Source organism: Scylla paramamosain, chromosome 2, assembly GCF_035594125.1.
Source record: "Scylla paramamosain isolate STU-SP2022 chromosome 2, ASM3559412v1, whole genome shotgun sequence".
Lineage (NCBI taxonomy): Eukaryota > Metazoa > Arthropoda > Malacostraca > Decapoda > Portunidae > Scylla > Scylla paramamosain.
Window position 1 is genome coordinate 17997323 of NC_087152.1, and position 11909 is coordinate 18009231.

Consider the following 11909-nt stretch of genomic DNA (forward strand, 5'->3'; position numbering starts at 1 on the left):
TTTTTCAACTGCAATTCACTTCTGCGTTTTTTATCACCGGCACGTTTCCCCCACCCTTTCTTTTCCTTCTTTTTTTTTATCTTTTTTATTTATTTATTGTTCTAGCATTTTTCTTTATTTAATTTCGGTACGTTTTATCCTCTCTCACTTTGTTATTATTTTTATAGAGCATTTAAGATCAACTTTACTAGAGACAGTTTCTTTTTTTTTTTTCAATCTCTCTTTGTTTTTTTTTTTTCAATTTTGCAACCATTAACATTAAACGAAAATCAATAAATGAGAGCGAGGCAGAGAGAGAGAGAGAGAGAGAGAGAGAGAGAGAGAGAGAGAGAGAGAGAGAGAGAGAGAGAGAGAGAGAGAGAGAGAGAGAGAGAGAGACTACACTACATGGAAGAAAATATTACTCCCAGTCGACAAATAAAAAGAAAAAAGAATGAAAAACAAGACAGAAACTAGACATAAAAAACATACCACTTTACAGTCCTCCACTTTTTTTTTTTTTTTTTTATCGCTGCTTTCTTTTCCTTCAGGCCTCCCGGTCAGATTATACTTTTACAGGAGCTCAGAGAACAAAGTTGCCGTATAAACGATAAGCCCTCGAGGGTTATAAAAGAGTGCAAAGGTGTGGCGAAGGTGTAAGGAGGAGCGTGGTGAGGGGATGAGGAGGGGCGTGGTGAAAGGAGGGAGTGGAGGAGGAGGAGGAGCAGGAGGAGGAGGAGGAGGAAGAAAAAGAAAAGAAAAGAAAAGAAAAAGAAGAAGAAAGAAGGAGGAGGAGAAAAAGAACGAGAAAAAGGAGGAGAAGAAAAAAGAAAAATAATAAGAAGAAGAGGAAGAAGAAGAAGAAGAAGAAGAAGAAGAAGAAGAAGAAGAAGAAGAAGAAGAAGAAGAAGAAGATGATGATGATGATGATGATGATGATGATGATGAAACAAACAAACAAACAAACAAACAAACAAACAAACAAACAAGGAAGACAAAACACTACAAACAGAGATCTCTGAAAATCATTCAAAGTTAAAGAAAAGTTCTGGAGAGAAAGAGAGAGAGAGAGAGAGAGAGAGAGAGAGAGAGAGAGAGAGAGAGAGAGAGAGAGAGAGAGAGAGAGAGAGAGAGAGTGGAAAGATCTTAATTATGTCAGAGTTGGCCCTTTGAAAACCTAAATTGATATTCAGGTCACGTCCTTATTATATGGAGCTATGTAAATGTGACTTTCATAGTTGTCAGGTGCGGATATTTCCCTCCTTATACCTATGTCTGTGTGTGTGTGTGTGTGTGTGTGTGTGTGTGTGTGTGTGTGTGTGTGTGTGTGTGTGTGTGTGTGTGTGTGTGTGTGTGTGTGTGTGGGTTGACGTGGGTGGGTAGGTGGATGTTAGCAGATGGATGGACAAAATGGGGGATGTTAGACTGTCACTCTATTTATCTGTCTATCTATCTTTTTATCTGTCTATCTATATGATTATTTGTCTATATGTCTGTCAGTTTGTCTATCTATCTATTTATCTTTCTATCTATCTATCAATTTGTCTATCTATCTATCTATTTTTCTTTTTTTTTCTCTTTCTTGCTATCTTGTTGTCTATCCAAATATCCATCTAATTGTCGTAAATCATTAAATCAATCAATCATTCAATTTAACTATCTGTCAGTCTATCTATATGTCTGTCTCTCTATTTATCTCTACCTATCTATTTATCTATCTATCTATCTATCCATCTATTTATCTATGTTTGTCTATATATCTGTCCGCCTTGACTACGTGGAAACGATGTGTCAAAAAAATTACAAATAAAGGTCACAAAAAAAGGTCACATATCAGGGAAATGATTTTGTGAGCTCTCGTCAATTATGAGTCGAGTGGTAACGATTATGGTGGAGTGGATAGCAGTGAATGAGGTAGATAGCTGGATAAGGAAAAAATGTTGCTGTGCTGGAGGTTACCGTGCAGTAGCAATAATCTCGGTATCACATGTCATCCTTCTTCCAGTTTCTCTCTCTCTCTCTCTCTCTCTCTCTCTCTCTCTCTCTCTCTCTCTCTCTCTCTCTCTCTCTCTCTCTCTCTCTCTGCTGTTATGTCTCCCTTATTCCTAGTCCTCTGTTCTCTATCTTTCTTTCGTGGTTCCTCGCGGTTTGTTTGTGTTGACGTAAATCAGTTTGAAAGTTTATACCTAGTTCTTTATTTCCCCATTCTATCTTGTCATTTATCTCTATTCTATTTTCTCCTCTCCTTTCATATATTTTATTCTTTATCGTTTATTCTTTCTTCTCATCTTCTGTTTCCTCTATTTTATTTTTTTCCCACCCAGTCTTTATTTTCCACCTCTCGTTATACGTCTTCTCTTTTCAGTTTCCTCTTTTCCATCCTATTATCATCATTTCCTTCTTCTCTATTTCTTTTCCTCAATGTCATATTTTCCATTACCTCTCCTCCATTTTCTCAGCTCGGTTCCGTTTCTTCCATTCCCTCTGCTTCAATTCCTCTTCTAAATCTCCCCTCCTCCATCTCGTCTTCTCCTTTCCTTCATCTTTATTCCTTCTCCTTTATATTATTTCTGCCATTCCATACCTCCTCTTTCCTTCCCTCTCCCATTTTCCTTATCTGACCTCTTTCTCATCTTACATAACCAGGATCATTCGCAGCCTTTCCATTCACGTCAGCACTTCCAACTGCCAATCCTTCACACGTCAGTTATCACGTCTCCTGGTTACGAATACTAGAGTAAAATTGATTTATGATGGTTCAGGGGAAGTTACAAAGCGTTTTCTAAGGTTACATTGAGAGAGAGAGAGAGAGAGAGAGGGAGAGAGAGAGAGAGAGAGAGAGAGAGAGAGAGAGAGAGAGAGAGAGAGAGAGAGAGAGAGAGAGAGCTGCTCGTCTTCAAGTCAAGTAATATACCAGACTCGCTTCTCTTGTCTTCAGCGTCTCCCCCTCAGTCGTAAGTCCTGTGATCTAATGGTAGTCTTACAAAATCTGACTCTCAGGAGATCAGAGGACTTAGTGGGGGAAGGCGATAAGCACAGAGGACTTTAGCGTAGCAAGGTATCGATTTTCTGGCCATGACTGTACATCTACTACCGAGACACCGCCGAGAACCAGGGAAGAACTCATACCTTTTAATTCTCGAGATAACGACTACATGCCACTCGTGCACCAGAGAGCCACGTGGCCTCCCACACAGCACATTCTTACCACTACGTCCTCTTACAGTTCTTTGCGTCCAATACTCATAATGTGTGAGGCCTTGACATTCTTTGCCTGTTTATTAATAGTACAGACACTAGCATTTCTCTTATTACTTGGGTCATTAACCGTCTCATTCTGTTTCTCTTGCACTTCTTTTGCTTCTGCTATCCTACATCGTCTATAATATTCTAAAGAATTATTTTTGTGGTACTGCCTCTTAAACAGTTTTCTTGTAGTCCAGAAAACACACAATTAATCACTTTTTTTTTTTCTGTGTGTGTTCAGTGGTCTCAATGTTAACAAAGGATGACGAAAACTATAAGAAGGTTGGATAGTAAAAACGTTGAGAACACAAGAAGATAACGAGATTGGAAGGCCAGTTGGTCTATATACAGAAGGAGACTCCTGAACCACAGAGCATCTCTAAGTATAGTTTATCACACACTCATAAAGGAGAAAACTACTTGTTCTTCCCTTTTTGTTACGGTTTTCCGCGTAACTCTTCCATTTCCCTCTTTTCCATAAAAAAAATACAAAATAGCATTAACTCTTACTCAATTCCTTACCAGAGTTTATTTTTCCATTTTGTCCTCTTTTTTCCGCTCTTCTTTCTAAATTTTCCATTACATTCCCTAGAAGCATACTTTCCTCTTTTCCCTAAAAAATACATAATGGCATTAATTCTCATTCTACCCCCGCATCGCTACTCCTTCTTTCCCTTCCCCGCCAGCTGTCATCTTGTCCTCAGCGTCGCTCCTTCTGCCTCACATTCAATGATATAAACGTCCACAACACTTGCTGGAGGAGGAAGAATAATAAACACTCGCCCATCTTAGCTCCTCGAGGCGCCAACCACTCCTCGAGACTCAGAGGGCGTGTTGGTTTTGTCTGTCTGTTCATCTGTTTATTTATTTATTTATTTATTTTTTAGTTCAGCGCCTCAGTGATGAAATTACGAGGCGCGTGTGTGCTCCTGACTGACTGATCTCAGGTGGCAGTGAAAAATATGTTGAGGTTTTCCTTTTGATTCTTTATTTATTTATGTAATATCTGAAGCGTATATTTTTTTTGGGGGGGAGGTCCTTTTTTGTTTCATGTTGTCTTTCTTCAAGGTTTTCATCTCTCTCTCTCTCTCTCTCTCTCTCTCTCTCTCTCTCTCTCTCTCCTCCTCTCTCTCTCTCTCTCTCCTCTCTCTCTCTCTCTCTCCTCTCTCTCTCTCTCTCTCTCTGTGCTCCATCACTTCTTTATCATATTTGCTGTCCTGATTTCCGGCACAAATTTCACTTTTTTATCGCACACACACACACACACACACACACACACACACACACACACACACACACACACACACACACACACACACACACACGAGAGAGAGAGAGAGAGAGAGAGAGAGAGAGAGAGAGGAGAGAGAGAGAGAGATGAGAGAGAGGAGAGAGGAGAGAGAGAGAGAGAGCACTGGAAACAAAGAGGAAATAAATCACTAATGACATGATAAAGTAATACTCTCGGGCAAGTACTTTGAGTTGTCACTATCATTCATAATCCCCGCATCCTTTGTCTCCAGTGATAAAGTCAACAATGATGATAATACCTACACGCGTTACTCATGTACTTGTGATGCCCAGAAAAGACGATGGGAGGAAGAAAAGGGAAGCAGTCCATTAGTATATCCATAAACTTCATTACTTTTATGAATCGGAAATACTTATACTTAAAGGGAATATTTCAGTAAGTGCTAGTATATTGGTGTGATTATATACAACGTACTAGAATCTTTTGCTTCGTTCAGTGATTTGACATCGTAAAAATAAAGCATATTTTAGATTTTTTTTTCATATTTGTAAAGTTTGTGTGGTATCGACGAAACAAAAGAACACGCATTTTAAAATCTCATTTGTGAATATAGTTTTCCTGCAAAATTACATATAATGAAACTAAACATTTTCCCTCCTGTCGTGCGAGGCAGAGATGAAGCAGACGAAGGCAGAAAATAATATTCCCAAGGCACAGGTACAGCCTTTCGCGGAGCCAGCAGGTGGTCTGGGCCGGTGTGATCTGTTCTGGTTTTATCTGGTCCGGTGTGGTCTGGTTTCTTTCCGGTCTAATTTTGTCTAGTCTAATCTGGTCTGGTCTGGTGTGATCTGGCCTGGTGTAGTCTGGTCTGGTGTGGTCTGGTCTGGTGTAGTCTGGCCTGGTGTAGTCTGGTCTGGTGTGGTCTGGTGTGATCTGGCCTGGTGTGGTGTGGTCTGGTGTGGTCTGGTCTGGTGTGGTCTGGTCTGGTGTGGTCTGGTGTGATCTGGTTTGGTGTGGTCTGGTGTGATCAGGTCTGGAGAGGTCTGGTCTGATTTGGTCTGGTGTGGTCTGATTTGGTGCGGTCTGGTCTGCTATGGTGTGGTGTGGTGTGGTCTGGTATGATCTGGTCTGGTCTGGTCTGGTCTGGTGTGATCTGGTTTTGATTTGGTATGGTATGGTCTTGTCTGGTCTGGTCTGGTGTGATCTGGTTTTGATTTGGCATGGTATGGTCTTGTCTGGTCTGGTCTGGTGTGATCTGGTTTTGATTTGGTATGGTATGGTCTTGTCTGGTCTGGTCTGGTGTGATCTGGTTTTGATTTGGTATGGTATGGTCTTGTCTGGTCTGGTCTGGTGTCGTCTGGTTTGATCTGTCACACTGAGATGGTATACGGGAATCCCCACATATGCTCAACTTTTCTTTACCTTTTCATTTCAAAACTTTTAATTCATTTCAAGTGAAGTATTGTAGGAAACATAAAAGAGAGCTGGAAGTCTGGGGCAGCTGGTGTTGTCGTGGGTGTCAGCTGCACGAATGAGGTGGCTGTCAAACGTGATTATCATCCTTCTCTCCACACGACAAAGACAACAATAGGAAACTGTAACAAAGAATACAGATGAGATAGATTTTTCAAAGGTAAGGTACTTGCTTCACCGAACTTTAAGAATAAAACTTAAAGAGGAAAAGCGTGGGACCTTAACAGCTGTCTACCCTTGGTCGTACTTCTTTTCCGTTTCTCTTGACACCGAAAACACATAAATTTGAAGAATTTCATACTATCCCATGTAACGTTTACGTATTCTGACAAAGCTTTGAGTATTATGTTTTAAGGACATAAGAACATAAGGGGAGCTGCAAGATATCCGTAAAGATTTCCGTGGTTGTTCCTGTGTAAAACCTGCGTATCTAGTATATCCATCTATTATCGCAATTCATGAATTTATCTAGGTAATATTTTAAGGCTTTCTACTGACTCGGCGCTAACAATTCCATTCCATTCCAGACATCTACCATTCAGTTTGAGAAGCAGTTTCCTCCTACATAATTTAACATTCTAATTTCATCAAGTTTGCACTCGTTACATCTTCTACCCTGATTGCTGCTAACCTTAAAGACCTCGCGTATATCACTCGCGTTTCTCCCTGGGGAAATCTTCTTCCTCCAGGGTTACGTGTAGTGACAAGCTGGCTGGTGGAGCAGAGGGAATGTCATGACCTTCCCTATGCCACCGTGACCTTTGCTTGCGTCTTCCGTGTGCCCACCCAGGCGTGTCTGTGTTGCCTGCTGGGCTGCTGTGCTGCTGCTGGGAAACCTTGAAACTCTAGGAAATGGGAATTTAATTGTGATTTTGGTAATAGTGGAAATCACCATGTTATTTATTGTAAGGATGGTGGTGGTGGTATAGTAATAATAATAATAATGATAATGATAATAATAATAATAATAATAATAATAATAATAATAATAATAATAATAATAGTAGTAGTAGTAGTAGTAGTAGTAGTAATAGTAGTAGTAGTAGTAATAGTAATAGTAGTAGTGGTAGTAATAGTAGTAGTAGTAGTAGTAGTAGTAGTAGTAGTAGTAGTAGTAGTAGTGGTAGGAGTAGTAGAAGTAGCATCAGTAGTAGTAGAAGTAGTAGTAGTAGTAGTAGTAGTAGTAGTAGAAGTAGTAGTAGTAGTAGTAGTGGTAGTAGTAGTAGTAGTAGTAGTAGTAGTAGTAGTAGTAGTAGTGGTAGTGGTGGTGGTGGTAGTATTTAGCAGTAGCAGCAACAATAGTAGTTTTCTCCCGACCATTATCATAATTACACATATCCAATGATCCAATCAAAGAGAAGTAGTAGTCTCTCGACATCATACAATATTCATGAACATAAAGAATGTTTATCACCTGAGGGACTTATGACTGGAGCTGTGAAAACTCCTCGGCGCCACCCCCGCCTATCAAACAGGCAGCAAAGGGAGCTCTGGAGATTGGTCAAGGTTGTGGTGCTTCCCTTTGATACCCAACCTTCCTGTTCTCCCTCAGTATATTCCGTATTAACCCATCACAACCACAGATAGCATAATAGTGGTGGTGACATGAAAGCCACTAAGTAATGATACTGTTATTGCTCCTGCTACTGCTGTTGTTACTATTACAAATAGTATTACTACTACTACTACTACTACTACTGCTGCTGCTGCTGCTGCTGCTGCTGCTGCTGCTGCTGCTGCTGCTACTACTATTACTACTACTACTACTACTACTACTACTACTACTATTACTACTACTACTACTACTACTACTACTGTTGTTGCTGCTGCTGCTGCTGCTGCTGCTGCTGCTGCTGCTGCTGCTGCTGCTGCTGCTACTACTACTACTACTACTACTACTACTACTACTACTACTACTACTACTACTACTACTACCACTGCTGCTACTGCTGCTGCTGCTACTGCTGCTGCTGCTGCTGCTGCTGCTGCTGCTGCTACTACTACTACTACTACTACTACTACTATTACTACTACTACTACTACTACTACTACTACTACTAACAGAGAGAGAGAGAGAGAGAGAGAGAGAGAGAGAGAGAGAGAGAGAGAGAGAGAGAGAGAGAGAGAGAGAGAGAGAGAGAGAGAGAGAGAGAGAATTTCATCAGCCAAAGCGCTGGTAGTAGTTGTATACGCAGATCAGCTTAGGACATTAGGAGGAGGAGGAAGAGGAGGAGGAGGAGGAGGAGGAGGAGGAGGAGGAGGAGGAGGAGGAGGAGGGGTAAAAAGAGGAGAGAGAAAGAGCAGTGAAGGAATCTATAAGAGGAGCGATAAGGCAAGCTAGAGAGAAGGAGAGGACAGGGAGGACCACGATGTAGAGAAACAATGACAAAGACCATAAGGGAAGGAGAGGAGCAGCTTGTCCTACATACAGCGAGGCTCAGCGGCGTAATGCTGCCCTAACAAGGAAACGGAGCTTGTTGTGATTGGGGTGTGGAAGTTCCTTGAGGTACTGATGGTGTCGCGGTGTCTCATGTTGTAATGTTTACTCCTCTCCCCCCCCTCTCTCTCTCTCTCTCTCTCTCTCTCTCTCTCTCTCTCTCTCTCTCTCTCTCTCTCTCTCTCTCTCTCTCTCTCTTTGTTACTGTGTGTGTGTGTGTGTGTGGTGTGTGTGTGTGTGTGTGTGTGTGTGTGTGTGTGTGTGTGTGTCATTCTTAATTAGAACATAAGAAAATAAGAAATAAGGGAAGCTGCAAGAAACCATCAGGTCTACACGTAGCAGTTCCTATATGAAATATACCTACCCATTTCCACCTATGATTCCCAACCATAAATCTGTCTAATCTTCTATAAAACTCCTTAATATTGATGATGATGATGTTTTCTTCTTCCTCTTCTTCGTCTCCTTGTTTTATCAGGTTGATTACTGAGTCCGTTCCATTCATCCGCCACTCTTTTTTTAAAAACTAAATTTTTCAAGATTGAACCCGTTATTTCTTGTTCTATCCTCGTTACTGATCCTAAGAATTTTGCTTTCATTCCCCTTGTTATAACCCTTATACCACTTAAAGACTTCTGTCAGGTCCCCTCTTAACCTACGTCTCTCTAACGAATGTAAATTTAACAACTTCAATCTCGCTTCGTAAGGAATACCCCTCATCCCCTGTATCCTTTTAGTCATTCTCTTATGTACTGATTCTGGTAGACCTATATCCTTTCTGTAATATGGGGACCAGAACTGCACAGCGTAGTCTAGATGAGGTCTGAGGCTAAATATAACATTAATATTACTTCGGGCCTCCTACTTTTAACATTTCTAAAAATTAATCCTAATAGCCTATTTACCTTGTTTCTGGCCACTATGTATTGCTTTCTTAGGCGGAATTCAGAGCTAACTATAATTCCTAAGTCTTTTTCCTACCCTGAACCTACCAGAGCTTCATTGCTTATTGTTTACCTACTGTGTGGGTTTCCTCTACCTACGCTAAGTACTTTGTATTTGTTGATATTAAACTGCATTTGCCATCTGTCTGTCCATTCGTTCATCCTATCCAAATCTGCCTGCAAGGCGATGGCATCCAATTCTGACCTTCGTGTCATCCGCAAAATTTACTAAACATCACTACTAATTCCACTATCTAAGTCATTGATATATATATTAAAAACAACAATGGCCCTAATACTGATCCCTGTGGCACCCCACTAATTACTTGACCTCACCTGGATTTAGAGCCGTTTATTACAATTCTCTGTCGCCTGTCGCTTAGCCACGATCTACCCATATTGACTCTGTTTTCCTATCTGTTTTATTTCTATTGTTAATACAACATTGTAATGTGTTCCTAACGTACAGCGCGACGCCTCCTCCTCTCCTGTTTTCCCTGTCTTGTTTTCTCTGTCTTTATAGAACAGTGTATAACCATCTATCTTAACCTCTGGATTAAATATTTTTTCCTGACATATCTAACCAAGTTTCTGTTAAAGTAGTGATATCAAGGTTCTCTACACGCGCCATTCCTGTAAGCAAGTCTATTTTATTCAAAATACTTCTACAATTTGTGTAATAAACACTTAAGGTATTCCTCGCTTTCTCTGAGCTAGTTACCTTTCTAGATTTAACTAATTTGTCCTTCATTTCGTTCTCACAACCCCTTCTTCCCTCCTCACTAACGAAAAAAGCGCTGGAGTGCAGCTACCTCCTGCTCGAGTGCTCCGGCCAAAACCCGAACACCTTGGCATGATAAATGCACTCCATCCCTGGAGTGCATTTATCCCTCTTCTATGGTAAGTGTCCCTACCATAGAAGAGATGCCAGTTGTCGATGAACCTCCATCCATTACTCTTAAAATGATTCGCAAGCTTGCGATTCATTGTAATAGCCCTGGACTGCCATTCAAAACCAACTCCTCTCCTCACAAGACGCCACACACCACAGGGATCCCTCCCTTGTTCCTAATCCTATCCAAAGCCTGCCTAAACTTCCTGAACAGCTCCTCACTCCTGACCTTAACAAAGTCATTCTCTCCCGCGCTGAGAAAAATAATGTGCTTGGTCCCATCATTTCCAGGCACGTGTCTTGCCTATCTGCTATCTTCCCTATCCCAGCCCCTGGCAAACACACCCTTCCTACCTCTGGCACAAAACGCACCATCTAAGTGCCTGACCTGGCTATCACCAAGCACAAGCACTCTACCTTGGGTTAGGGTAACTGCGTCTGCCCCCTCCTTCTCCTTGTCTCCTCCCATCACGTCTACCTCATCCTCCGTCACTCCCTCCAGCACACTGAAGGGATTCCTCGTCTCCACGTGGCTCGCCTCCAGGCGAGGTGCCTTGAGGATTTTCATCCTCTCGGCGCCCCTGCACACAACCGACCACTGCTCCTCCATCGCCTTACTAGATAAGGTGATGACGGGGCACGACACTCCCTCAGGTGCCGAGATCCTCTCACAGAACTCAGCCTGCAGGTCTTAGATCCTCTCACGAAACGCAGCCTGCACCTCCGAGATTCTTCGATGGAATTCAGCCTTCACTTCTGAGACCTTCACAACGAAGGCCTCGAGAACAGAAGAACTAACACAACCAGACGACTCAGCAACACGAGGTGCCATGTCTATACTAGCCAGCTATAGCATCAGGTCACTGCTCATTAAACACGTTCGTTCGCTAGAAACTCTGACCTCCACCCAACCAATGTGTATAAACAGATATGAAAAGCAATATATTTCTGTCGCGTGCTTACAATGAACCAGACACGGAACATTGGCTGCTAATCCCAAGTCACCCTTTAACATGTTGAATATCGTTTGACTTCCATGGCAACGCTGTTTGCACGACCATCTGTTTGCTATAGATTGGCAGGAAATATAAATAAATGGCTTTGCAGTTAGTTCGTGTGAAAGATGGGTTATAGCTATACAGATATGATTTATGTATGATGTCTGTGGTAAACACGTGACAGTTATGTACCCTGTGGCACGTGGCAGGTTCTGTGTTAATCATTCATAACTGTCTCCACCTGTCATTCTTATCCGTGAGTTGGTCTAAGCTTTTCTTGGTGATGAGTCAATAGGAAACCTTAAAAGAAGACGGAAAAATTAAATAAATACTACGGAAAAAAAATTGACAAATGTAATGGGAAAAAGAAATTAGACAAATACTGTATTATGGAAAAGAGATTTACACAAATATTATGGAAAAAGGAAATCAGACAAATATTATGGAAAAAGAAACGACAAATATGAAAAAGAAAATTACATAGACAAATATCATGGAAAAGAAAATTAAAGAAATATTATGAACAGAGATGGTAAGATGGATACAATGTGTGTTTATGTAGGCACTGGCTTCCTGAAGTTTTCCATATGCTTTTATGTTCTGAAACCCTCTGTGATCTATACAGCTCAGGGAGTGAAGTTTCCTTGAAATGAACAATATTTGGAGCGAAACCAACGATTTATAACCT

At 41.2% G+C, this 11909-nt stretch overlaps 1 protein-coding gene across 1 annotated transcript; it reads right to left on the reverse strand.

Moving 5' to 3' along the window:
• Positions 1-981: 981 nt before the first annotated feature.
• LOC135107012 (salivary glue protein Sgs-3-like) lies at positions 982-10833 on the reverse strand. Its single transcript, XM_064016548.1, has 3 exons — positions 10641-10833; positions 5199-5844; positions 982-997 (listed from the first exon to the last, which is right to left on the reverse strand). Exons 1-3 carry the CDS (start codon positions 10831-10833, stop codon positions 982-984), a joined length of 855 nt encoding a protein of 284 aa, XP_063872618.1.
• Positions 10834-11909: the final 1076 nt, after the last annotated feature.